General features: G+C 56.9%; 2 protein-coding genes across 2 annotated transcripts; both read right to left on the reverse strand.

The window, feature by feature from the left end:
- Window positions 1-1,212: 1,212 nt before the first annotated feature.
- PHKA1 (phosphorylase kinase regulatory subunit alpha 1) lies at window positions 1,213-21,718 on the reverse strand. Its single transcript, XM_034064116.1, has 33 exons — window positions 21,431-21,718; window positions 21,104-21,262; window positions 20,515-20,562; window positions 19,807-19,975; window positions 19,347-19,429; window positions 18,781-18,861; window positions 18,248-18,346; window positions 17,986-18,132; window positions 17,619-17,672; window positions 15,876-15,998; window positions 15,680-15,775; window positions 14,936-15,043; window positions 14,657-14,735; window positions 14,101-14,235; window positions 12,974-13,083; window positions 12,203-12,347; window positions 11,923-12,001; window positions 11,430-11,509; window positions 9,303-9,479; window positions 8,868-8,962; window positions 8,524-8,663; window positions 8,234-8,390; window positions 7,988-8,067; window positions 7,719-7,797; window positions 7,502-7,631; window positions 7,040-7,141; window positions 6,707-6,822; window positions 6,334-6,372; window positions 5,185-5,229; window positions 4,802-4,972; window positions 4,226-4,279; window positions 3,846-4,046; window positions 1,213-3,620 (listed from the first exon to the last, which is right to left on the reverse strand). The coding sequence occupies exons 1-33, from the start codon at window positions 21,506-21,508 to the stop codon at window positions 3,447-3,449; spliced, it is 3,633 nt and encodes a 1,210-aa protein (XP_033920007.1). The 5' UTR covers window positions 21,509-21,718; the 3' UTR covers window positions 1,213-3,446.
- A 3,866-nt stretch (window positions 21,719-25,584) lies between these two features.
- BMP15 (bone morphogenetic protein 15) lies at window positions 25,585-27,508 on the reverse strand. The gene is made up of 2 exons (XM_005143580.3): window positions 26,909-27,508; window positions 25,585-26,483 (listed from the first exon to the last, which is right to left on the reverse strand). The coding sequence occupies exons 1-2, from the start codon at window positions 27,222-27,224 to the stop codon at window positions 25,708-25,710; spliced, it is 1,092 nt and encodes a 363-aa protein (XP_005143637.2). The 5' UTR covers window positions 27,225-27,508; the 3' UTR covers window positions 25,585-25,707.
- Window positions 27,509-27,968: the final 460 nt, after the last annotated feature.

Genomic DNA, 27,968 nt, shown 5'->3' on the forward strand with positions numbered 1-27,968 from the left:
TGGAACACAAGTTATGTGTAACTCCATCGTTCTAGTTGTAGGCAGTGTGTCCAGAAGTAACAGACACAGTCTATTAATACCTAGCTCTGTGGCTGGTATCACTGCCACAGCTTGGAGTATTCAATAATGGGATGGCCTACACAGCACCAGGCCTGCTGGCATAACATGGGATTCACCTTTCTCAGAGGGGGAAGGGGTCTTTGTTTACAAGCTAGTGGGGCTGACTGATAGAGCTTTATACTAGACTTAAAGGAGTGGGATAATACCAGACAAGCTGTCTGATGACATGCCAAAGCTAGGGGGCTGGCAAGGACCCTCAGCCTGTTGCTCTCAGACGTGCTGGGTACACTGCAGCACACTTTAAGTCTTACACATATGCTGAAGTAATAGGAGCCAAGAGGGAAATACCAGGCAAAGGAAGGTGACATGACCAACAACCCAGCTGAAGTGCCTCTACACCAACACGTGTCATGGGCAACAAACAGGAGGAGCTGGAAGTGACTGCTGCGAGAAAGCTACAACCTGGTTGCCCTTACTGAAACTTGGTGGGATGAACCTCACCAGTGAAGTGCAATGGTTGTCAATGGCTACAAGCTGGTCAAGAGGGACAGGTGAGGAAGGAGGGGCAACACTGTTGCCCTCTGCATCTAGAAATGGATAGATTGTGAGAAGCTGTCTCAGAAAAACAGCCATGAGCAGGTTGAAAGCTTCTCAGTAAGAACTGGAGACAAAGGCAACAAAGGGAACCTTGTGGTTTTGCAGGCCATGTTGTCAAGGGGAGCCTGTGGACAAAGCCTTCTGACTCCAGGTACAGGAGGCATTGCACTCACAGCCTTTCATCTTCTCAGAGGACCTCAGCCAAGAGCTGCTGAAGAAGTTGCAGACAACTGTATGGAGTCTGTGTGGCAAGGGCCTGGTAGTGGGGTTGGGGGTTACAGGGTGGATTCTGTAAGAAGCTGCCAGAAGGCTCCCCCATGTTTGGGAGAGCCAATGCCAGCTCCTCATGTTGGAGTTTGTGGAGGACTGTTTCCTATGGGATGGAGCCCATGTCAGAGCAGGGGAAGAGCGTGAGGAGTCCTCCTCCTGCAGAGGGCGGGATGCCAGAGGTGTGAACTGGCCACAACCCCCATTCCCCATCCCCCTGTGGCAATGTGGGGAAGGACGTAGAGAAAATAGGAGTAAAACTGAGCCCAGAACAGGAGGGGAGGGAGGTGCTTTAAGATTTAGGTTTTATTTCTCATTATCCTACTGTGATTTGATTGGTAATAAATTAAACTCATTTCCCCAAGTCAGTCTGCATTGCCCATGACAACTGGTGAATGATCTCCCTGTCCTTATCCTAACCCAGGAGCCTCTCATTGTATTTTCTTTCCCCTATCCAGCTGAGGAGAGACAGAACAACTCTGGTGGGCAGTGGGCACCCAGCCAGGATCAACTCAGCACAGCAATCCAGGAGACTCCTGGCATGCATGGAGTGTAACTTCTTATACCACATAATAGGCAGCCCTATACCTGAGGGGAAGCAATACTGGATCTGATGGTTACCCACTCAAGTGAGCCAGCTGGTGACATTGAGACTGGAGCAGCCTGGGCTGCAATGCTCATGCACTGGTGGAGTTTGCAGTCCTGAGGGATACAGGTAAGGCAAAGAGTAAAAGTCAGGACCCTGAATTTTAGGAAAGCAACTGCCAGCTGCTCAAGGGATTGAGCTGTGTGACCCCTGAAACGCTGCCCTCAAGGACAAGGAAGCAGACAGCTGGCAAGTCTTTAAGGATGTTTTCCATAGAGCACAAGAGCTCTCAATCCCCATGTGCGAGAAATCAGGAAAGGAAGGCAAGAGTTGAGACCTGGTCAAACTAAAGTGCAAGAAGGAAATGCACAGGCAGTGGAAGCAGAGAGAGGTATCCTGGGAATGGTACAGGGACACTGCCTGACTGTGTTGGATTGGGGTCAGGAAGGCCATGGTACAGCTGGAGATGAACTTGGCAAGGGACAAAAAGAATGATAAAAGGTCTTCTACAGGTATATCAGCCAGAAAAGGAGGGTCAAAGAAAGCAAAACCCTCTTGATGAGTAAGACTGGTAAACCAGTAACACAGGGTGAGGAGAATGCTGAGGTACTCAACAATGTTTTTGCTCAGTCTTCACTGGCAATCTCTCTTCTTTAAAATTAAAAGAGGGTTTATGTGTGGTCTAAGGAAGAAAGGTTTTAAGATGATGGTGGTGAAAAACACCAGCACAAGTTGCCCAGAGATGTGGTAGATGCCCCATCCCTGGAAACATTCAAGGCTGGGCTGATTGTGGTTCTGAGCAGTCTGATACAGTTGAAGATGCTCCTGCTCATTGCAGGGGCATTGGACTAGACGACCTGGAAAGGTCCTTTCCAACCCAAACTATTTATGATTTTATAACCTCACCCACCCCGCCACTCTGGAGTGTGTGTGCCTGTTCCCCATCAGTCTGACTACACTATCCTGTGCGGGGTTTGACCTGTAGGATACAGTAGAACTGGGAACCACTCTTAAAGTCACAACCCCTCTCCAGTGAAAGGCTGCGGAAGATGGGGGCAGAGGGCAGAGCTGAGTATTCACAGCACATTTGTCACGGCACAGCTAACACCAAACTGAGCAGCCAGCTCAAAGCTACTTTACAGGACGTGTATGAGCTCGGGAGCCTGTGACTTGGCCATTAGTGACACTGCCAGAAGCAGAGATGGCACAGAGGGGCTGCCACCAACAACCACCAGCCAGAAGCCCTGTCCTCGCAGCTCGGTGGTAACTGGGATCTGTTACCACCTTGGGATGCTCCTGGCTTCCACAGCCTCCCCAGCTCTGTATACAGGACCCCTGACCCCATCTTCAGTGAGATGGGCTGCCTACTTCCAAGCAGCAGAGCTGTGGCTGGGTGGGACCATTTTGCTTTTGGGTGTGCTGGGGGACAGGTTCAGGGGCACCCTGTATTCCTCTAATTAAGCTTTTCCACCAGCAGCAGGGAGAGCAAGAGTTCCAGCCTACATTAGTGTAAACCCTGCACATTTGGAATAAAAAGCAGCACAGAACAGGTTAAAACCATAAAATCTGCTGGAGGCATCTGCAGGGCACACTGCAGTGCTGCACACACACCTGGTGAAGGGGGCCCTTTCCACCTCCCTCAAACACACATACCTTTGGGGGTGATGGCCCAGGAGGAGCTGTGCAGGCAGACACTTCTAAAAGAAGCAGGCTTCAAAGCTCAGCCTTTCCCTGCCAGCCCAGGCTGCACACAGCTTAGGACAACGCAAACTTCCCACAGAGCTCTTCAGGAGAGCTGCTCAGACACCAAGAGGGCATGACTAAGAGGGAAGATGGCCACACAGGCTTCCTGCAAGCTACCTAATGCCCATTTTTATAAGCTATATGAAACAACCCTTCTGCAGCATCTGCACCCTAGAGTGAGGAGTTGTGAGAGCTACTGCATGGAGCAGCCATCGGCAGGCAGGAAGTCGTACACGTACATGGCCACCGACTTGGACAGGTAGGTCATGGTGCCGAACCGCCCACTTGGTGCACTATCATACAGCAGGCTGCAGATGCCTGTCGTGGGATCCCTCTCCAGCATGTGCTCATCAGCGCCCAGGGCTTTCTGGATGTCGGACAGGGAAGGAGAAAGGAAGCATCAGGAATAAGGCAGTGTGACACACTGATGGTGAACAACGCGAGGAGTACGCTACGTATTTGCTGTGCCCCATGAACACAATGAGGGCAACAGGCAGGACTGTCTGCATGCGTGACTGCTGCTTGGCTGTAGGGAACGCAGCCAGTGGCCCTGGGTGCAACCTGTGGCTCCTGTGTGAGGCCTGGCCCTTACCTGCTCCTCGTAGAAGAGGTCGTTGGCCATATGCAAGATCCTTTCCACAGCTATGATGCCACCAATGGTGTGCACCTCCATGTCCACCAGCATAGTGAGCACTAAGATAGCCTCCACCAGCAGCTGCCTGTACTCTGGCTGGGGCACACGGTTGAGGACCGACTCCACATGCACAGCAAACTTTATTTCCCCAGGGGTCATCTGTGAGGAGGGAGAAAGAAAGGCACCTGCAGCACCCTACTGCCAGCAGAAGTCCTGAGCAATGCTGAGTGCTTGCACAGGGCAACCCAGCATCAACCCACCTACCCTGCTTCCCCCTCACACAAACCCCCCTCACATAAACCCACCTACCCTGCTGCCCCCTCACATAAACCTCCTACCTCTCTGGTTGTTGAAGAGGGGAGAACAAAGCCCTCCACAGAAAGGCCATGGCACTGCAGGACGAGGAGAGACCATGGTTATGGCGTTGAGAAGCACCTATGCTAGAACACATAGGACCAGTCCACCAGCTCACTCCCCCTTGTGCACTGATGCACACTGCCCACACACCCTAGCTTCACCTCCTAACTCCCTGCACAGCATCGCTCCTTCCCCACCGGTTTGGCATCAGCCAGAGCACGCACACCACACCCCCCAGTCGCACACTCAGCATGGGGCTCTGCTCCCTGGCTCACCATGGACAAGCAGTGCCCAGAGCTGCTTCAGCTGCGGCTCCAGCCTGCCCCTGCCTGGCTAATGGGTAAACCCATTATCCATTACTGTGCAAGGCTCAGCACAGTATAAGGTAGGTTCCGTGTGCCTATAAGGCAGCTTTCCAGGCCAGCCAGTCCAGGAAGCATTTATCTACAGGACATTAGGAACTATCCTCAGGCACCTGGCAAGCTGCCCTAGCAAGGCTGGTGCATGGGACCCACAGGCTCACGTGCATGGAGGAGCCAGCCAGGCACCCAGCTCACCTTCTGCAGGACCTTCCAGACCTTCTGATAGAAGCCCACAGGGACGCGGTTGAGGGCCCCATCCAGCCGCCGTCTCCGCTGCCACTGGCCCTGGCGGCTGTCCTTGCTGCCCTGGTCTTCCAGCATGCTTGAAAAGGAAACCTGGCCCAGCAGCTCCGCATGCCCAGGAGACTAAGCCGACACAAGACAAGGATCACAGAGACTGCTGTAGAGTAAATACCCACAAGAACACACCCTGCTGCTGCCCAAGAGTTCATGCTCCTCCAGCCTGGCTTTCATCCCCCTTCACAGCAAAGCCACCCTGCAGCACCCCCAGCACACAGCTCCTTTGTGCAGCCATAAGCAGGTCAGACCCACACATGATGCCAACAAACACCAGTTACCAGAGAGGACTTGAGCTCAGCGTCCCCGGACTGCAAATCAAGGGGCTGGAGGAGAAAGGGAGAGACCAAAATCAGACTGTACTGGCGCAAGCAAGCCACAACAGCAAGCAGAGCAGCAGCAGCACAGACCAAGCTCAGGTCACAGAGCAGTTATCCCAGGGGCTATGCTTAGCTGGAGAGGCAGTTTTAAAGGGCAAACCTGTGGGAAGTTGCATGTTAGCACCAGAGGGGAATGGCTGCACCTTGCAGGGTGGCTGCAAGGCCTCTGCACACTGGTGCTGCAGTGGCAGTGAGCTCTTGCTGGTGGGCACATGGGAGCAGGGCTGCTACTGCTCTGCTGGCTGCTGGCATAGGTGGGGTTTGGTCTCAGGCAGACCAGGGGGCCAGTAGCAAGACCAGGCAGTAGCAAGGTTGCTACTGCCCATGGATGACCCTCCTCATCATGTACATGGTCCATCTTGTAATGACAGGTTTCCTGTTGCTGCAGACCAGACATAAACCTGCTGCAACAGCCTGGGCCCTGCAGGCCCTGTCTTTTCGGGACTAGAAGTCAGGACTTGTCCTGGACACATGCTAGGCTACAGAGGAAATACTTGCAGCTGGGCAGGAGCTTCTTCCCCCAGAGAAGAAACAGCTGAGGAGACAGCTGAGAGATCCTCTCCCTGAGGAGACTACAGGGAGGATGCTGCAACCACCAGTGAGCTACTAGACAGGGCCACTGATGGTCACTGCACTAGAATAATATCACCCCATCATGCTCAGCAAGTTTTCATGGGTATAATGGAGTCTATTAGGCCACAGCAGCTATGGAGCACAGATCCCAGCAGGTTCTAATGACAACACAACCTAAAGAAGGCTTCCTCCCTGCCAGACCAAATATGGCAGGTCTCACACAAAGGCTGTGGGACAGTGCCAGCCCTGGGCTCCACAGCATGGTGAGCAATGGCAACCTTTCCCCAGCGAGCCAGCCTCCCTTCCAGTCCTGAACACAGCAACCCTACACCTTCAGAGGGGCAGCCAGCTCACTGCTGCAGCAGCTCACTCAGGTTTGCTTAGGAAAGCTCGCTAACTCATGCATGCTCGAAAGCTGTCCTGGTGTGTGGTGTAAGGGACAAAAGCTGAGGGTGCAGGAGGATCAGGGGGCATCACCTTACTTCCAGGCAGAGACTGCCTACGCTTATCCAGCTGCTGCAAGAGAAGAAGGAAATGACATTGCTGCTGCTGGAAGAGGCCCACCAGGACACCAGCAACGCCTGGGATGCTGCGTGGTCCTTCCCACCCCTTCACTTCCCAAGCACTCCTGTGTTCCCCCTGTACTGCTTGCTCTGCCAAAGAAATCCCAAGTCCCATTAACAGATTTGCTCCAGTTCTCCCAACAGGGCAGGACTGGAGCTAAAAGCAGATCCTGGAAGCAGCTGTAAGCTCTCTGAAGCCCAGGAGCAAGCTCCCTCCTGCTTCCCCATCAATCCTGCTTGTCCTGTAGCTGTTCCTGGCAGGAGCAGCCTGCACCACCTGCCCTCACCTGCTTGATTTCACTTTTCAGCCTGACGATGCCGGAACGCTCGTGCTTGGTGGCCCCAATGGCTCCCACCTCACAGATGGAGATAGCAGTGGTGACTGATGAATCAACTGATCGCACTGGAAAAGAGAGGCCTGGAGTGGGTACTGTGGCTCAGGGCACACACATTCCTTGCCTCTGCCTGGGCACTGGTACCTCTACACACCCTCGCCCTCTATCCCAGCCAGCACCAGAGATCCCTGAGCACAGCATGCAACTGCTTCAGTTCAGGCCACGCTCTGCACCAGCACCCAGCTTTGCCCAGAGGTGCTTTCTCAACCCTGCTGAGAGACTCACCGCTCCTTTCCACCCCAAACTCCTTGCCAGACAGGATGTGGTAGAGAAGGCTCTTCATGTCTGATGGGCTGAGATTCATCAGGTTCTCAGTGGCTTCTCCAGCTGGAGAGATCAGAGCTGAGATGTTGTACCCCACTTCACAGCCCTCCTGGGACATTTCTAGCCTGCACACCATTCTGTCAGCAGGGGAAGCACTGGTACAGGAGCTCATCCTCCAGGGGCGTACACTAACTCCAGGTTTTGCCTACAACAGGAACTCTTCCCCATGTCAGCCCAACACACGACTGAGTACAGACTGAAGTGAAATCACCCTGCTGTGCCTGAGAACAGTCCCTAGCACTTTCAGTGCAGGGTCTTGCCCTGGAGCTGAGCTGGCCACTTTTAACAGTACTTCTCTTCCCTGCTGATGGGATCCCAGTTGCAGCAGCACACCCAACCAGGTGCTGTCCCCACTGCACGTACCTGAGCAGCGTAGAGAGTGCGCCAGCTCCGTTGCCATCACCTGAATGATGAGTCCAATACGAATGCGGAACATCTCAGCGAAGAGCACGGGCTGCGTGCGGATGTACATGGCCAAGTATACCATGATCTCCTAGAGGGGAAGGGGCAGGTCACTCCACTGCTGTTCACCAGGGCAGACAACCCTAGGCCAGGGGCCTCTGTCACCCTGGCCCATCACCTGGGTGAGGATGGACACACTGAGGTTCTTCTCACTGGCTTCATCAATAAGGCGAACAAGCTCTTCATAGGGGATCGGGCTATGGAGGGAGCAGAGGTGAGACGCAGCAGAGTGAACCCTGCATCCCTTCTGGTTCACACTGCCCAGAGTGGAGAGACGCAGGCTGGGGATGGCCACCCAGAGCCGCTCCTCCCAGAGGCTTCGAGGGCAGCGGGTCCGCATCCATCCCCAGGCCAGCATGCGCCAGGAGGGAGAGAGGCCACACTCACGTGGAGATCGTCTTCTCACGCGGCTCCGGGGGCAGCCCCACTGTCAAATGCTTCTGGTGAGACAGGAGGTCAGTACAGGCCTGGGGACAGTAAGGGTCACCCCAGACATCACCAACAGCTCAGACACTGGGCCTCGGCCCAAGGCAGGGCGAGACAGAGCAGATGCAGGTGCAGTTTGTCTGCCCACTCTGCAGCCTCCTGCCCGGCAGACCTCAGCCAGCTGAAGGCCAAATGTACGGTTGTTACCTCATCCAGAGCTTCCACCTTCTTCTTGAGGATGCCAGAGATGTAGCGGATCAGGGCCCACTGGCGAGTGTCCCCGACCCGTGTGTACAGCTCAGTGAGGAGCTCCTTCACTGTGGGGCCAGGCTCACCGTCAAGCCCCGTGTGCCACTCAGGTCCTCTGCATTGAAGGAGATCCTGGGTTACAGCCAGCAGCTTGCCCTGAAGCAGCCCTGTGCTCTGCAGGTGGGGATGACTGCACAGCTGTGCTGTGCTCTGTTCAGTGAGCCTGCAGCACCTGGAGCTTGCCATACTTGAGGATATGGAGCATGTAGAGGATGTCCGCTTGCTCCTGCAGCGTGGGGCAGACACGCAGCTGGTCCACCAGTGCCCTGCAGTCCACATTGCCATCCTCATCGCGGGGCAGGTTCATATCCGCATAGAGTGTGCTGCTCTGAAGGAAGAGAGACCCGTGCTCCTGGTTAGCACTATGAGCACCCCACACCAAGAGCAGTCTGGTTGTGGAGCTGAGGACATTCATCTGTAGACACTCTCCCTCACCAAACACTAACCCTTCCCCATGCAGCCCCACAGGGACCCTCTGGCTCTAGCTGAAATGATGGCACTGCTTGGCCAGCCTGAGAGGGACAGGGCTCACCTTGCCATCCACATCATGCTGGTGGGGTGAACCCAGCAGTTTGACAGACTGCTGGGATGCCTGGATGATCTTGCTGGGGACATACATGCCAACATCTAAAAGAAAACCAAGGTTGGTGCAGATACTTCCCAACCCCAACCCACCTCACATTTGACACACTGCTCCCCTGTCAGCCCCTGCAGAGAAGTGGCCCATGGGAGAAGCAGGCCACCCCACCATGCTAGAGGAACACCACAGGGAGCTGTCATTGCTTGTCATTCAGAATTTTCCATAAGGAATGCACACACACCAACCCCAAGGTACTTCAATGGCCCCAGTGTGGGCTTCTTTTCAGTCTATGAGGCCCAGGCATTGCACAGCTTGGAAAGGTCCCAGAGCACCTCAGCCTTACCCCTGGGCTTGACCAAAGGCAGAGAGGGTGCTGGAGTTACTCACTCTGGATGTGAAGGTCCCTGGCCTTGGATGCCAAGGACATGAGGTCACGGGTGGTGTGGACAGCAGCACGGAAGCGGCTCAGGCCTCCCCGCTGTGCAGTGGGAGGCAGGTTCGCCTGCGGAGCTGTATGCTGCAGCAAGTGGTCCAGATACTGAGCAACCTCGTCGTATGTGTCTGCTGAAGGGGAGGCACAAGAGGGGGCTCAGCTGCTTTGTGCCCCAGGCAGAAGAAATCTCCCGCACGCACCTCAGCAAGGGTGAAGCTTTGCTGGCTGAACAAAATGACAACATGGGTCTGGTGCCTGAAGTCCCACAGCGATGAGACCCCTGTTCCCACTCTGCTCCACTGCCTGGGACACTGGCTGCCAGCCGGCCTCCCTCGGGGTCCCACCCAGATGAAAGAAGTGATGGGGATGCAGGATGTGCTGGGTCTGAGCCTGCACAAGGATGGCAAAGCCTGCCCCAACGCCACAGTGAAATCCTCGTGCTCGTTCCCTCCAGGGATGATAGGGGGAGGCACAACCAGGGGCAGCCTGTCCATATGGGGTGCTTGGGAGCACCCCAGCACAGCAAGGCCTCATCCAAGCAGGACTCCAGCATGGGAGCAAGGCAGAGTGGGTTTTACAACAGTTGTTTCTAATTAGAAATTACCAGTTATTTCTGATTAGAAGTTAGAGAAGAAGCTACAGCTCCTGCTTTGCCCAACCTACAACAGCTGCCATCACTCCCAGTGCCACAACAGGAGCACAAGGGCCCACTGCTCGTTTCCTGCATCATGGACGAGGGTGCTCAGAAGCCACCTCTCTCCTCAGCCAGGAAATAACAGTGATAGGCATATCCCAAGGGGGAGATGCCCCATGCCAAAGCAATGCAACACAACTAAGAGCTGTTGAGCACTTCCAGCCAGTGGGCCAGGGCAAAGCCATGCTGCTCTCCAGCTGGCAGATGAGCTTCGTGGTATGTCCTTCCTCAGGAGATGAGACGCAGACAGCATCAGAGGCCCACATCACAGCATTCCCTTTCCATATCTGGCAGGGATGCCTTATGACAGTGCCTGAAGGAAGAGTCCTCCAGACTTCAGGCTCGAGAACATCACCCTGTCTGGCTGCAGCATCTGACCAGAGGGAACACTGAAAATTAAGCATTTTATAAGTGCTGTAGAGAGGCTAGGCAGGCCCCATCTCCCCTTGGGGCTGCAAAGAAGGAGACACCTTGGAGAAGCCCAGGTGCAGCCTACAAGGACACTTCAGGCAAAGCGAAAGGAGGGCAAGAGAAATGAGTATTCAGAGTCACAGCAGTGCAGACACTGGCTGCAGAAGCAGCAGAAGCAGAGCAGACTGATGGGAAGGCTGGGAAGATGATCAGCACCAGGTCACACAGGAGGATGCACCCAGGCATGTTTGCAAAAGAAACTGCAAACCTTGCACCCCACATGGTCTCAGGACAAGATGTGTCCATCACACTGTGGTGGGCCAAGGCTCTTTGAGGCACCATATCCACAGCAGCAAGACCTCAATTTGGCACCCACTGGAGCAGCCCTGCCTAGAGAGGATCAAAGGCTTTGGGAAAACAACACTTGGATTGCTTAGAGACATGGTGAGTTTTCCCCACCATCTTGGGCACAGTCCCATCACTTTCTGCACTGTCACTGGTGTTCCAAAGATCCTCAGCCCAATCTCTCAAGCAGAGGCAGGTTGCCAAACCTGTGTCTCTTCCCTAAACAATAGCCAGATTGGCTGATTCCAGAGCATCCTCCATGCTCTCCATGTCCACAACAGTTCAGCAATAGCTGGCTGGGAAACCCCTTGGTGAGGCTGCATGAATTCACCTGGTCCCACCCCACTGGTGTCACCCTGAGTGTCACCCAGACAAGGTTATTGATGGAGGGTCAGATGAGAACAGAAACATGGTGAACACCCAAGTGTATGAAGAACATGATGGCAGGTGCTGGTGGGGTAGTTGGGTGTTACGGGTTTACGGGTGAGTTTGGCATTTGCTACGCTACAGCAGCAACTGGCCTGTTCCCCCTTACCATCCTCTGCTACCTGCAAGCCATGCAGCCACTCCTCTGCGTCTAGCTCCTCAGAGCTGCCAATGCTGAGCTCGTAACTTTTGGCAAAGACCTTACCCTCTGGCCCAGGGTCCATAAAGCTGAGGTGCGTTCGGCATGACGTTGTCAGGAGCTCCGACAACTTACCCGTCTGGATCCTGGGCAAGAGGAGGGGACGTCACACAGAGAGGAGGGGGGGAGCAGTACCTTGGCTTTGCCTTCTGGATACAGGACAGGCTTTTTGGCAGGGAGAGATGTACTTGCCCAGGAGCATACTATGCCCCCATGACTGCTTTAGCTACCTGCAACTCCTCCAGCCACAGGCAGGCATAAAAGGGCTGCCCAAAAGGTGATAGAGGGATCCTGCAGCCATGGATTTAGTGGCATAAAGAGCTATGAACTTTCTCACATCTCTTCTGCTGGGACTGTAGCCCAGGGTGCACTTACAGCCTAACACACCCCAAGGTATTCTCCACAGCTTGCTCCCCAAGAGCTGATGCTCAGGCCCAGCAGGTACCCTCATAAACAGGCTCTTGGGGGCCACCAGCCCTCTCCAGGAAGCTGCACTCACCTTGCACCACCAAAATACCCATCCTGCAGTTTCCGCAGCATCACCAGCACTGTGGGATGCACACTTTTGCCAGATTCATCTGTTGGGGACAGACAGAGGCAGTCAGGCTCTCCCTCTGCTAACCCAGTGCAGCTCCTTTGAGCAGCAAGCTCTTCACAGGATGCTTCTGGCTCCTCCAGCCCCAGCATTACTGACACAACTGCCCACCCACTTCTTCCTGCATGGGCTGATTCCCAGAGCTGCTCTAGCCAAACGCCTTGTGAGGTTGAAGGGTCTATACCGAGCATGGTGTGGGAGACAAGGAAGGTGATGGTTGGCCGTCCAGTCATCCTCCAGCGGCTGCAGATGTACGAGAGGTCTGTCCTCAGCATCTCCACAATCATCCTGTTGTCAAGAGCCAGGTAGAACTGCTGCTGGTCTATGAACTGTGAGGATGGGAGGAGACATGAGAAGCCCTTCCCACAGCCACCTTTAGCATCATTCACATCTTCCCGCAGGCGATCAGCCAGGCCAGCCACACAGTGGACCCAGTGATCCCCTGCACCAGCAGCGTGCCCCATTTCACCTGCTAAGCATCAGTAGAGCCTAAAAAGACACCCTCAGTCCCCAGGGCAGCTACTGGCCACTAACAACTACGGCAAGGTAAGACCACAGCTCAGCAGCAGTGTCACACAAGCCCCACACAGCTACCGGTCTGTGCTGTGCCCATCCCAAGCAAACATGCACTTCCCACAGTGCCAGGCTTGCAACCCTATTCATCCCTGCACCATGCTGGACACAGGGCACAAAGGGATCCCTGTCCTGCCATCAGCCTTTTCCTAGTGCTCTTGTCAGGGTAAGCAGAGATTTCCACCCAACACTGATCACTGGAACGCTGAAACCATCTTCTCCCAGCATGCATGTAGCCAGGACCACCAACTGCTGCTCCACCCCACAGAGCTGGGGCTGCTTCAGGCTGTTCAGAGAGTGCTGGGCACCCCCCGAGCACTCAGCCAGTGGGGAACCCTCCTGCTTAGTTCCAGATCTCCTGGCAGCAGGGAATAGCACCCACCTGTGGGGTGAACGTAAAGATGTTCTTCCTGATCTTGTAGAGCTTGGAGGTCCCAAGGACACCCATGTGCCGATAGGGCCGTCCTGTCAGGCCCATCTTCTTGTTGCGGCCTAGGGGTCCAGGAGGAGGAGTTTTTAGTGAAAGCCTCCTCATGAAAGGGATGCAGCAAGCAGAGTCAGGCTTCTGCACTCCCAGCCAGGAGGGAACAGCTGGTTTGTGCTTGGGATACCCCAGGACCTTGTGTCGTGCTGGCATGGCACGAAAGCACAGTGATGCTCTACCCCACAGCCCTGCCCAGTGGCTAGAGATACCAGGCCCTCCCCAGGAACACTTACTGAAACAGGAACAGCCTGTCCTGGCTTCCAGAATATGCCACACCTCTGGGTTTTGGGGTACATTGGAAGCCGGGGCAAGACCAGGGGTTCCCCCCTGCACAGGGCTGGTCTCCCAAAGCCAAGAGCTCTGTAAACATTCCCATTGCTCCTAGAATTACTCCCAGAGCCCAGGATGGTGCAGCAGCAGCATCACCCCTCGCTCACGTCAGCCCTGGCAGCTGCTGAGCTGTTCCCCTGCTCCCTTTGCCCATGTTACACTTGGCATTTTGGTGGCTTAAATTAGCCAGCACATGCAGCCTGCAGTGGGTCAGGTTCCTCCTCTGGCCCAGGCCAGCTCTCCAGCTTCACACAAGCCCTGTGCCCAAAGGGCCGCTGCATCAGGGAACAGCCCTGCCAACCCTCCAACAGCGGCCACCTCACCTCAGCTACAGGCTCTCTCAGCAAGCCAGGAACTGCCAGGGGACCTTCTCTGGAGTCTGGCTTGCCTCCCCCATTAACATCTGGGACACATGAACAAAAGCTGGTTCCTGTCCACACCAAGTGCATCCTATAACCCCTGCCTGTACCTGGGGTGACTGTGCAACTGCAATGCCAAAGCTTTACCTGTTTTAGAATTACACTGCACAGCACCGTCTGCCATGCCGGTTCCCCTTGGGCCCAAGTTCACCTTTACCAGGCCAAGGAAAGGGTAGAAGAGCCTCCACTAGCTAGGTATGGATGAGCAGCAATGCCAGGGTAAGGGACAGACTCTTCTGCACCCCTTTTTCTGCAGGTGCAGGGAGCCCAGCTTACCCAGCCGGGCGTAGATGTGGCTAAGGATGCGAGCAGGCTGCACTTGAATGGGGTAGACATCTGCCACAGTCTCCACATCGATGTCCTCCTTCCTCAGGGCAGCCTTGATCCCCTCTGTTTCTGCCAGAATGCACACTGCAGAGGGAGGAGGACAGGCTCAGTGTGGCAGGGGCACCAGAGTGAGGAGTGCTGGTCTGCACCTCTGGGGACACACAGGTGCTATGTCACATAAAGGCGGCTATCGGGGGTCTCTTTGGGAACCACTTCCCACTGCAGAGGTCTGCCTTGCTCCCCCTGACACTCTCCCCACCAAGCCTTCCGTCCTGAGTGGCTTTTCAACCTGTCTGCAGAGGAGGCTGTAGCCGGTGGTGTTCCCCTGGGGCAATGCAGGGTGGAGCAGAAGGACTTACACCCCATCTTACACCCACCTTGCCAGGGCTGAGACCTGCTGCACTGGCAGCCACCCAGCCAGCAGAGCCACCCCCATGAACTCCACACACGCAGAGTCCCCAGGCCTGCGAGGCACAGGAGTTTGGAACTGGGTCCTTTCTCTCACCTTGGATCACCACATCAGGCTTAGGGACAGTCGCAAACCGGCGGTTGAGGGGATCTATTTCACCAGGAGCTAGAAACCCCTGAGGAAAAAAAGGTATGAGATCAACATTTCATGTGCAGGCTAAAGTGGGTGATGCCTACAGACCACCCACCTTTAAGAGGTCCTGCAAGGTGGAAGTGACAGGTTCCCCATGGTAGGTGGCACAGGGTGGCAATATTTGCCCTTTCAGAGCTCAGAGCCTCACCCCACAGCCCCTCCTAGCACTATGAATGACCATACCTCTGCCATCAAGCAGCCCAGGATGTAGAGGGACTGTCCCCACATGAGTGGCAGCTTGCCCATGGGTATCCTGTCCACAGTGTGAGGGTTCCTGTACTCCTCATCCACCTGGAAGGCAAGCCAGGAGGTCAGGGAGGGATCCACACGCACAGGATGCTGTGAATCATCATCATTGCATTTCAAAGTCCAGCAGTTCCAGGCTTAAAATAAGAACCTGGGAAAGCATTTGCCACAGAGGGCCCAAAACCTCCCAGCTATGTTCTTCACAACTTCTTGTGATTGCCCTAGACACCCGTGCCAGACACCACACCAGCTGCTCAGTGTTTTGGTTCCCAAGATGCTGAGATATCCCCTGGAATAGCTGACATTCCCCAGGAGCACTGGGGCAATGCTCCAGATGCTACAGCACCCGGGCACCAGGAGGCCATCTCTCTCAGCCCAGGCTCACACATCCTCAGCACCTTCTCAGCCCCAGTCTGTGTGTCCTGAGCTCTCAAGAGGACTGAACTCCAGGTTGCACCCTGTCAGCACAGCAACTTGTGTAGGGGGGCAAGAATGCTTTGTTTTGGGGTTTTTTTCAGGCGGGGGAGTGGAATAGCAGGTTAGGTTTTGGTTGGTTGGTTGTTTTTCTCACGGGGTTTCCATGTGCATGGAAGCCACCATGTGTGAGTTAACGAACTGTTAAAATCTGATCGTAATTATCTGATGATATTTCCACTCCCCCTGTAGCTCAGGACCACCCACCTTATCTGGTGGAACGCTGTACAGCTCCGGTACTAGGCGTACCCCATTCTTCCCCTTGATGAGAACCCCCTCGAGGGCTTCCCGGTACTCCTGCACCTGAGGACAGAGGAAAGGAGTCTGCCCTGGGCATGGCTCCCTGCACGCCTCCTTTGCCAGGGACTTCTTCCAGCAGCATGGCAGGTCCTGCCTCCTTTACCTGCTCCATGTTTCCACTGAAAATCCCATCAATGATCAGGTATGCCCAGAAGAGGGGCCACTCACACTCGATGTTTTCAAACAGCTTCAGCTCTGCAGGCTCATAGTAGGAGCGGTTGGGGTCCTGCAGGGAGGGTGACAGCAGTGAGGGTGGTGGGTGGCAGGATCCCTTCAAACAGGACTGCTACTCCCCTGAGGCCCCAGTCTCAGAATGTCCTCCCAGTGCTCTTCTGCAGATGATGGCTGAGAGAGCCAAAAAGCAGCTTCACCTCCAAGCTGTGTTCTTGCCATCAGGCATTCTCTCCCAGATCCCTGCACTAATGCTACAGGGACTCACCCCATCTGAGCAAAGGGAACCTACCCTGTCCCCAGGAGAGCACCTCAGAGTCCTGTACAACAGCACATCTCCCTTGCTGCCCTGGGGACACCTGCATCCCCTTCACCTTGCCTACTGTCCCCTAGCCCCTCAGCCCCTGCCTCTTCCAGCATCATCAGGGCTTGGGCTAGAGAGCAGGGGCACAAGCAGGGGCCCTTCTGCCAGTGGGTAGAACTGCAAGCCTGGCACAAGGGAAGGGGTCAGGATGGAGGCCTGCCTGTGACAAATCCTCCCACCCCAGATGTGTGTGCTGTAGTGCTCCAGGGAACTTATGACCATCAACCTTTCCTGCTGCCTGCTTTAACTCTGCTGCAAAGAAGGGAGACGGGTGGCCTTAGCAGACTGTCAGGCAGAGAGCACACAGGGAACGTGTGTGTTCTATAGTGCCTGCACAATGGCCACAAGCTCCCAAACTCGTTTGAATCCACAAAGCTGCAGTGCCTCTGCAGGCAGCACTGCCTTTCCTGCCCCTCACAGCTCCCCAAAAGCAATCCATAGCTTTGCACTCTGGCAAAGCTTGAGCAGTGGAAAAGTCAGACTGGAGATGCTGCTGCTCTTCCCTGGCTCTGGAGAGATGCTGCCACATACGCTGCCTATTATGGTCAGGTCTGAAGAGGCACAGCAGAGGAAAAGCATTTAGAGACACACACGCCCAGAGGAACCCCAGCAAATAATGGGCCCAATGGGTGATAATTTAAGACCCTCCAAGTACCATTTCCTCATTCTGTGGTTATAAAATCAGGACATTGCTTATAAAATTTTCCTGGTTTCCTGCCCCACAGCAGCAGGAGAAAGGCTCCACTCGCTCTGCTGAGAGCCAAGTGTGGCAGCACACAAGCTGCCTTCTGTCCCAGGAGAGGCAGAAGCAGGGTTGTGACCTCCAGTACTGCTGCAGAGCCAGGCCCCAAGATGTGCACTGTGCCTGTGCAGTGACAGTGACTGTACAGTGTTGAGGGAGGAATGCTGCAGTCACCTCCACAGGCCTCCAGCCCTCACTCAGGACTTGTGCAGCCTGGAAAGAACTGGGGAAAGAGCCCACAATGGCAGGGCTCCCTGATGGGGCATTGTCCCATTTTCCCCAAAGCTAATAGACACATACCGCCAGGTCCCAAGATGCAGAGCCAGCCTCTGCCCATCTGCCACGGGCACTGACAGGACGTACCACCTCTGCAGTGGGCTCTGGCATTTTGGGAAGCCTTGCCCAGACCCATGACACAGCCTGGGGCTGCTTCAGGGCTCTCATCTTCCCCGTGCTCCTCACCATAGCCTTGACACTGCACCGGGGGAGCTGCAAATGCAGCTCACACTGCTGATGCTTGGCACTGCTGTTCGGGCATGGGGGGAGGCAGCAGGGCTGCACACACTCACCTCTTTGGGAGTCCTGTATCCATCCCGCAGGAAGCGGCAGCAGCCGTAGCGCCCCTGGGAAAGAGGGAGAGTAGTGCTTAGCAGGAGGAACAGTGTGAGATACCTCATACCTTCAGTGCAGAAGCAGGTGTGGTCCTCCTTCAGCAAAATACCGTCTCACTTGCTCACCCAGAGCTTAGGCACTATGATCAGCCTAGGGCCACAGCACACAGGACTCACTTGGCACATCCTGGCCAGGAGTCATGGAGACTGGGAGAAGACAGCCCAGCACCTCATCCCTGAGCATGTTCTTGGGGAGAAAAGGGCTACAGCAGTTGGGACTGCAGCTACCTCCTGGGGAGGGCAAGACAAGGGCAGAGTCACTCACCTGCAGTTTCATGATGATCTCTTGCTTGGTGATCTCCACCAGCTCACTGTCCTCCACAGCAAATGCTGGGTAGGAGATGACAGAGAGCACGCTGGCATCAACTTCCTTGGATGTGGAGGCCCTGGGCAGCATCGAGTGGAGGATGGACTGGTTGGAGGGGAAAGTAGGGGTGCTTAGGTTCTAAGGCCAGGCATCATCCACACTGCAACACCAGCAGATCACAGGTCATCTTGCGATGGTGTAAAGCCCATGCAGGTCTCACCTGGCAATGCTGGACCTCATCCGACAGCACCCTTATCACAGACTGTGGGCCTCCCTTTGCTCCAAAGAGATCCAACTCATCCAGTGCCTCCAGGGCAGCCTGCAAGCAGGGTGAGACCCAAAGCAGCAAGTCCTGCACCACGCTGCTCACCTGAAAGCACCCTCACCCTGTGCCAGCCCCTGTGTGTGCCACATTTCCGAAACTTAAACGCAAACCCTGCTTGGCTGCAGAGCACCCCGATAAGAACTTAACTACATCTCACAGGCCCTTGGGCATTTCTGCCACTACATCTCACAGGCCCTTGGGCATTTCTGCCACACACCCCAATTAACTTCTCACTCCTGGTTCAGGCACAACTTGGGCAAGAGGAGCAGTTTTATCCCAGCATACAAAGTGAAAAGCCTTCCTCCCCAGGAACTATCACTGCTTGGGGAGCTGAGATTCAGTAGTTCAACATGCCCAGCCTTCTCTACAAAAAAGCAGCATGGGGTCACTGGTGCTCTCTGGCACCAGCACCTCTCCCCCCAGCTTACCTTGGCCATGCCGACAGAGCTAGCATTCAGCTCGGTGATACCCTGGTTTGTCTTGTCTCCACGCTCCCATATCCCAAAGTCCTGTGCAGAGGCAGTGGCACGTTGGAGTGAGCAATAGCTTACAGCATGCCCAGAAAGACTTCAAATGCCACCCTGCAAAGGGGGCAACACCGAGAGGCCATGGCCCATTTCCCAGTTAACCACGGCCGACGCCGCCAGCAGGGCTGGGCAGCAGCACCTCAGGCCTGGGGGGCCCCGCAGTGGGGGAGGATCCACCCTGCTTCAACCCCCTCCCGGACACAGTCCCACACCTGGTGCCGAAGGATGGTCTGCTGCACCAGGTGTATGTACCCATCCAGCCGCAGGCCCGAATTGCTCCGGCTGCGCATGGCAGTGGCTACGGTGGCAACACCGGGTGCAACGGACAGCGGCACTGGGGGACCAGTCCGCGTCGCTCCCAGCAGGCACAGTGGGACTCTGCCCACTGGAGCCCAGGAGTGACCTACAGCTGCCCCTGGGCACCAGCCCACCACCTGCACCCTCTTTCCCCAGCACAGGCTACCCACCGCAGTTTTGTAGGCTGCTTCAATGTAGAACACGAGGTTCTGGATAAAGTTGACTTCATCCAGGCTGTGGATGATGTGGAGGCCTGAAGCAGGGGGAGCAATTCACATTAGTCACCCCAAGCCCACAGGCAACCCTAGGAAGGGAATGCTGTGACCCAAGCTGGTCCCTGTGCCCCTCACAGCATGCCTGCCCCAGGGGAGCCACATCCCAACTGGCTCTCATCCTTACTCCCACCCTGCTATGGAAGCTTTGAGGATTCAGGCAAACAGGGGCTCTTAGACAGACAGACACCAAGGGGCCCAAATCCACACTGGGTGCTGCAAGTGTAAGAAAAGAGGGAAGTCATGGAGGCCACTGCAGCAACTTGGCATGCAAGAAGTTGCACCCAAACTAAGAATGTGGAAAAGTCTGGGAGATAAGCATGCTCAAAGCAGCAATGGCATCCCCCAGTGGCATCACCTGAGGCTGTCATCTGCGCCAGCATGAGCAGGTAGAGAGAGGTGGCATCCATCTGTAGGTGACCCCACTCATTGTCCCCCACCACAGTGGCACAGGTATGGGTGTTGTACTTGGCATGCAGGCAGTCCTTGGTGCTCTGGCTGTACTTGAACGCTTCCACCTTATCCACCTTGAGAAGGGCAAAGAGATGCAGGCATTCCTGAAACCCTGTCTCCAGAGAGGTCTGGCAGCCCTGGAGACAAGCGCTGACCCATGCCATCAGCCCAGCATGCAGTGCCACATCTGGCAGAGCAGAAATCCTACAGCCCCCAGACTGAGCCCCTCCACACATCAAGGGTCATGTACCACCCTAGTGCAGGGCTGCAGCCATGGAAGGCCTGCAGACATGGCTGCACTGAGTGCAGCAAAAAGGGCCCCAAATGCTCTCAAGGAGAAGAGCTGCAGAGTCCCAGCACCAGCCACGCCACAAAAGAAGGGAGCAGGTGGCAAAGGCTTTGCTGGCCACCAGCCCATAGCACTGGGACTTCCATCACACCAGGGACAGATGCCAACTCAGACTTTATTTCGAGACTTGCTGGAAGGAGGCCTCCCCTCCTCTCACCAAGGAAGGCTGGGGAGAGATGGCTCAGTTGGGACTGACAGTCTTTGTAGCAGAGCTAGGCTTTGAGGGGACCACTTGACCCTTGGAGGCACTACCCAGTCCCCTACCTGTCTCATCATGCACTGGAGCAGCCCCCGCATCAGCTTCACCACACTCTGCAGGAACAAGGAAAGCAGCCTTGTAAATCCCCATGTGGCAGGCAGAAGCCCTGACTCAGGATCAGCTGGCTGCTGACCTTTGTGGAGCTCTGGAGTCTGTAACTGGAGCCCCTGCTCACATTTCCAGGGCCCCTTCGCCCCAGGCAACAGCACAGGGAAGCATGATTTCTTGGTCTGCCAGCAAAGCCAAGCTACCGTACAGGGGAACGGAGGGCATGGCTGCAGGATGCAGCTTGCTAGCCTCTGGGAGAAGGACTGCATCCCAAGATCACCCTAGAGCCAGAGAGCTGGACCCTCTAGATGGGCTCCACCGTGCTCTGGGAAGAGCAGGCTCTGAAGTCCTTTTCTATTGTGTGTCCTTCCCTGCGCCTAAGGCCAGCGCTGTCCCCATCCTCACTGCATAGCCTCGCATGGCCCTTTGGTCCCAGAGCCTGGCTGTGCCAAAAGCAATCCAGCCGGGAGGTGAAACTGTGTCCGGGTACCACCGGTCAGACTGGGCGGCCGCCACGGGCCCTCCCTCCCGCCGGCTCCCTTCTACCTGCTCCAGCTCGTAGGCCTTGGCCTTGTCCTCATCGCGGTCGGCATTCTTGCGGTAGGCCAGGCCCAGCCCCCAGACGGCCAGGATACTGTAGACGTTATCCCGCACCCAGGCATCCCGGTGGTCGGCGCTGGCGGGGAGCAGGCCGGTCACCGCGTCCTGCAGAGGGGGCAACACCGAGGGGCCGTGGCCCGTTTCCCCGTTAACCACGGCCGACGCCGCCAGCAGTCAGGCAGCTGCGCCTCAGGCCCAGGGCCGGCGGGTCCCGCAGTGGGGCAGGTTCCGCCCCGCTCCGACCCCCTCCCCTCCCCGGACACGGTCCCACACCTGGTGCCGGAGGATAGTCTGCTGCACCAGGCGCGCGTACCCGTCCAGCCGCACGCCCGAATTGCTCCGGCTGCGCATGGCGGCGGCGGCGGCTGCACCACCGGGCGCGACGGACAGCGGCACTGGGGGGCCGGCCCGTGTTGCTCAGGGTCCTGGCAGCGCCCCGCCCCCCGGCACCGCCTGCTCGCTGCCGCCCGCAGCTCTGCCCCGGACATCGCGGCTCCTCAGGAGCGGCCTCCCCGTCCGCGCTGCTCAGCGCTTCCCGCCGGGGGCGGCGGTCCCTGTACGGCCGGTGCTCACTGCGGAGCGGGCAGGACCCAACTGCGGGGGCCCCGGCGGGCATGCGGTGGAGGGCGCGGGGGACGGGGGGAGGCGGCGGCGCCCCCTGGTGAGAGGAGGGCGCGCTGCGCTGTGGGCGGACGCCGGGACTGTACGGACACAGGGACACGCGTGCCGGGGGGGGTGCACAGACACACAGACCTGCGTACGGACAGAGACAGGGATGTGTGTGTCAGTGTGGATACACACAGCGGCATGGACATGCACACCTGCACATACACCTACCGGCGTAGGCACGTGCACAGGCACACCCATGTGTGCACGCACATCCATGCACACACATCTGTACACACCTGTGCATATATACTTACTCGTGCACTTCCATGAGTACACAGCACATACACACGTGACACATACAGGCCTCCACACATATACATATACAGAGACAGAAATACATGCACATACACACATATGTACATCCACATGTGTACACACATATACATACCCACGTATACACACACATGCATAGACATACATATACATGCATAGACATACATACACACAAGTGCACATACATTTCCCATGCACATACATAATCATATGCATGCACATGCACAGACATAGGCACAGGCACATATATATACACCTACATGTATAGGCACAAGCACACATGTGCATTGCACAAATATGCTCACGTGCACACAAGCATATTGGCAACGTGCAGGTGTGGTGGGTTCCTGGGGGTTCCCAGCGTCCCTCTCCCCATCGGGGCAGGTGGGGGCCAAGTGGGGACTATGATGGACCCAGCACCCATTGGGTGAGAGGCAGGAGCCCATGTGCCACCCTATGCCACCCTGGGGCATAGGGTAACCCCTGTGTAACCTGTTCATCTTTGCACAGGCAGGGCAGGAAGCTGCTAGATGCAGGCAGGGAGCAGCGGGTTTATTACCTACATGGAGCATCCGGAGTGGCTGAGCCACAGCAGTGCCCCAGGGGCTTGTTGGCACAGTCCTTCCCCAGGGTTGCCAGGGTACATGTGGCTGCTGAGGAGTCCTGTCCTGGCAGTGAATACACTGTGCACTCTGGTCTCTGGTGCCCCCAGTGCAGGGTGGAAACTCCTGGGGTTGCTGGTAGCTGTCAGCACTCATACTGCGGTGGTGCACAGCACCCGGCTCTGTGGGGCAGAGTGGCCGTGAGTCCCAGGGAGGAGGCATCTCTGGGCTGGGGACAAAGCTGGGCTCTGCTGAGGTTTGGCCATGGGGCTGCACTGGCTGGGTCACTGGGACGGGACACACTGGGAATGGGGTGCCTGTAAGGTCCCTGGACTGAGAAGACCAGGGAGTGAGGTCATGTCCCAGGGTGGAGAACTCATGAAGCTGAGGAGGCTGATGGGATTAGGGTACTTGTGATGCCCCAGGGATGGGAACACTGGGGTACATGGGTGGGTGCCAGTGCTGGACACAATGTAGTGACAGAGATATGTGTGGTCCCAGGGGTACAGGCGAGGCTGGGCACTGGGTCATACAGGGGACAAGCAGGGGTCCCTGCTCACCTGCAGGCCCTGGTGACACACTCAAGGCTGTGGTGGCAGTGGGCACCAAGGGGTCTGCTGCCCACTGTCCTCCAGATGGGTGTCATGAGGGGCAACCGGGTGGGTGCTTGCCCCCTGTCTCCACCTAGGGCTCCTGCAGCACCCAGAGGGGCAGATGGGGCAGAAAAAGGGGTGCTAAGGCCCCGAGCCCCTGTTGCCCACCCTCCATGCCCAGATTCACCTGGAGAGGGCTGGGGAGAAGCAAGAGGAGGGAGAGGAGCAGTGAGGGAGAGAAGCAGCACCAGACTGGTGGTTGTGCCCAGGGGAGCAGAGGAAGCCCCCCTGGCTCTGCTACCTTGGCTGGTGCACAGCACGGCAGGGGCTGAGGCTGCCATGGTGCTTCTAGCTCTGACCATCAGTGCTGCCGCTGGGCACTGCTCCTCTCAGGTCACTGCCCTGCACAAATGTTTGAGTTGCCACAGATGGCAGGATGGCCCTTTAACACCCTTCGCATGGCTGTGGGATCCACAGGAAAAGCCATTCCCCAGAGGCACCCCAGGGCACACAGCCGGGAGCTCTGCACCCTCTGCATGGCTGCCCTGACAGCCCTGGTGCTGGTATGGGCACCATGCCATGGTCAGCCAGGGACAGTGGCTCTTTCTGTGAACTGCTGCTCCTCCATCCCTTTGGCAGAACAAGCCTCACTATAAGTGCAGAGGAAACCACACTGCTGGTGATTGACAGGGGAAAATCTTCCCTCTGGGGTCAGGTCCAGGAGCATCCAACAAAGCAAAAGTGGTTTCCCTCCCCAAGCCTCCTGGCAGGATGTGTGCCCAGAGGCAGGAGAGGATCACAAGGCTCTGAAGCTTCTCAGTCTGTCAAGATGGGGAAGAAACTCTGGAGCTGGCAGGTAGGGTAGGAGACTGAACAGCATCTTTCCCCATAGCAAACACCCCCCAGAGGGAAGAAGTGCTGAAACATCCCCACAGAGATTGGGACAGAAATAACAGATGGGGCTAGAGGCCAAGAGCCACAAGACAAGGATGCAGAGACAGTACCCAGCTGGCAGTGCCATCAAGCACTGGGGACAAGGATTACTGCTGCCACCCATGCCTCACTGCTCAAAGAAGGGGAACCTTGCCCCAGCTTTGCAAACATGGGGTGTTGTGCCCTGGAACAGGCAGGTTTGCCTGCAGACACCTTCCCAAAATAACCCTGGCAACCAAATGCCTTGCCCATGGTGTCAGACAGCCCAGAGAGATGCAGCATATTGGTCCCCCAGGACCTGCCCCATGTAGAGGTACGAGAAGATCTCTTATCTCCACCTGCACCAGTGCAGCTGCCTGCAGCCAGATCTGGTCCTCCCTGACCCAGAACAGGACTATGGTCCAAAGCAGCCCCTTCTTCTGCTTGAACCAGCTGGGCTTTAAGTCTCGCACACAGCAGTGATCAGCACCCACCCTCTCCGATGCAAGCTCAAGGGTGGCTGCACAGCAACACAGTCTGCACCAGCCCAGCCGGGGGGCAACCCACTGCACCCCCAAGACAGAGCAAGAACAGGCCAAGATGGTCTTTAGCAAAATCCATCAGCTTATTTATTTACATGGTCAGCAATAAATAGAGGAAAGTCAGGTGGCTGGAGTGCTGGAAGTGCAACCAATCCCTCCAGGAACAGGCATGGGCTGGGAGGCCAAGCCCCATGAAACAAAAGTGCAAGAAGGCAGAGGAACACTACAACTGGGAGCACAACCCCTGGGATAGGGTGAGACTTGAGCCCTGCTAGAGGGCAAGCCAAAGAGGTGAAGGACAGGATAGGGGTGACAGAGGAAGCCACAGGCAGAGCCTGCACAGGCAGCTGCCTGACCCCAGCACTGGGAACAGAGCAGGCAGCTTGGGTCCTTCCAGTTTCTACAGCCTCCCAGAGCAGAGCCACTGGGCAGGAGATAGGTCCCCCTCCCCACCAAGCCCAATTCCCAGCCCAGTGAGATGCAGCTGCAGCTAGGACTAGACACGATTAAGTCCACACGAGGTGGGAAGGAATCCCACAGCCAAGACTGCATCAGATACTGACAACACCAGCTTGGTGCCAAGCACAGCGACATCTGGACTGCTCACCCTCCCTGCCCTGGCTCCACCAGAAGATCCCCAGCCACATCTTAGGAGCTTCATGCTCCAGTTCAGGGACACAGTTCTCTTCTGGGAGCATCAAGCCAAGCCCTCCCGCCCCCCAAGAGCGGGCAGCAGCCTTGGGGCTGCAGGAAGGACAGATGCCACAGGGCAACCACCCCCTCACAGGTGCCTGCCTTTAAAAAATTACAATTTACATAAAACTGCCATGGTAAAACCTTCCTGTAGAAGAGCGGCCACGCAGGGAAGGGAGATGAATCACCCCAGGCAGAGCAAGACAGTCCCTGGAGTTCGATGTGGCAGGGTCGAGCAGAGCCTGGGGCAATGTGCCCAGGCAGCATTACCGGCAGGTGCAGGACTCTGCTATCATGTTCTCATACTCCTTGTAGAGGATGCTGCCATCACGCTCAATCATGAGAACGCTGATGGGGCTGTAGCGGTAGGGGACGCAGGAGGGCCAGGGCACATTGGCATCCACCAGCTGATGGACAAAGCTTTGCACCACAGCGTGGTTGGGTGAGTGGTAGTCGTGGCGGAGCAGGCGGGGACAGGCACCCTTGCAGTAGCGCGGGTTGTAGCGATGGGGAGCGATGATCCAGTGGTCCCAGCCCAGCTGAGCAAAGCTGACGGGGAAGGGGCGCAGGGAGCAGTCACTCTTCTCCCCTTCCTGCTCCTGTAAGTAGCTCGGCAGGTCGTGGGCCAGTATCCCCGTGTCACGCCGGTGCCGATGGGGCTCTGCCGCCAGAGATGCAAGTCCAGCCTGGGTGTCATTGAGGTAAAGGAGGAGGAAGGGGTGGCTGGGTATTACTGGGGCATCACGGCCACTGGCCCGGCCGGCACGTACACAGACGTGCCGCAGTGCCAGGCTCTCTGCGCTGCCGTTCCCTGGCACCAGGTAAGGGGTGACATCCGCTTCTGCCCAGCCGCGGCGCGGGCGGGCGACAGGGCTGAGCAGCGCCCCGGGTCCGTTGCTGGTGTCTGACAGCTCTAGGGCACAGAGGAGGCGACCACGGGCTAGCGGTAGGCTCGGCAGGTAGACTACAGTGGCTCGGAGGAGGTGCTCGGCCTCAGACTGGCCCTCCAGGCGGTAAGTGAGGGGCTGGACGTACCAGCGACCTGCGGAGAAGCAGCAGTCAGAGTCGTGTCCCCCCCCCAGGAGGAGGTGCTGCAGCCAGGAGGGGGGCTGCTGCCACGGGGCTGCACGGAGACCGCAGCGAACACCAGCTGTGTGCCACAGCTCCCCTGCTGGGTGAAGGGCAGAGAGCGCCCCGGGCAATTCCCACCCTCTGCACCATCACCACTGCCCAGGATGGGAAGGTGAGAGGAACATGCAGGGCTGGTAGTGCCCTTGCCCATCTCACCCCTAGGGCAGGGACAGGCTGCGGACCCTGCCAAGGGGGACCCCATAGTGGACGTGCCAGCCCTGCCTGGAACACTGTGAAGAGGGGGAAGGAGGCAGGCAGAGACACCCCAGGGCTCAAATCCACTTCACCACCTCTGCTAAGCTCCCACACTGCCCTTGGTGCCTGCCTGCTCCTTACCTGCCCAGGGCTGGCCCCCATGGGGACTGGTCCGGACCAGGCGGATGGTGTTGGTGCCCAGGCTGCGGCTGTGGCGGGGTCGTCCTTCGCGGTCAGCAGCGCGCCGGTACAGGCTCAGCATGTAGTGCAGGTGTTGCCCCCCCACTGGCCCCATTCGCCAGCCCCGGCTGCCCGGTGCCCGCGTTTGCAGGGCCTGCAGGAGGGGCAGAGCAGGGACGGCAGGCGGGGCGCTGGGGGACAGTGGGGACTGGCTTGCAGCCCGGGAAAGGGGCACAGTGAAAAGAAGGAGGAGGCTGATGTGATGGAGCAAAGCCATGATCGGTGTAGGGGGAGGTGGGTGAGCAGGGCAAGGTGAGGCTGGCCGGCAACAGGATTAGGGAGAGACTGCAGTTATGCTTCTCCCATGTAGAGACGCAGAGCTGGTCGCTGGCACCAGAAAAAGGACCCCAGGGTGCTACCAGCTGCTTCTGTTGTTCAGAAACAGAAGAGGGAGGGAGAGACAGGGACAACACACGGATGCAAAAAAGGGTGCAAATTCCAGACTAAAACCCCGACCAGGGCAAAACCAACCGGACAAGCACCTGGCCTTAGGGCTGTAAAGGTGCTGGGGCAGGGGGTGGGGTGGAGTGGGGAAGACCAGCTTGCTCAGCCCACCTGATTCTGGCCAGCCTCCTCCTGCAGGGTGAGAACTCTTGCCCCAGGGGCCCATTTTAAAGGCACAGTCCCAATCAAGGTTTAAAGGGCCAGGAGCATCCAAATTCCCAGGGGAGTGGGGCTGAAGCCTGGTGGGATAATATGCTAAGGTGAGAGCCCCCTCGGCTTCCTCCTGACCCATGCCAACTCTGGCAGTGGGCTCAGCATCTTTGTGCCAGTTGCTGCAAGCTGGGAGACACTGCCCAGAGCAGGCACAGAGCCTGGGTACCTGTGCTTAGGCAGGCCCCATGGCACAGCCAGGATGCCCAGTGCCTCACTTTCCACAGCTGAGAGATGGACATCGAGCCTATCTCCCACATAGGTGGGCAGAGTGACCCAGGGCCCAGCAGTGATGAGTGCAGCCAGG

Source organism: Melopsittacus undulatus, chromosome 6 (genome assembly GCF_012275295.1).
Source record: "Melopsittacus undulatus isolate bMelUnd1 chromosome 6, bMelUnd1.mat.Z, whole genome shotgun sequence".
In the NCBI taxonomy this organism is placed as follows: domain Eukaryota; kingdom Metazoa; phylum Chordata; class Aves; order Psittaciformes; family Psittaculidae; genus Melopsittacus; species Melopsittacus undulatus.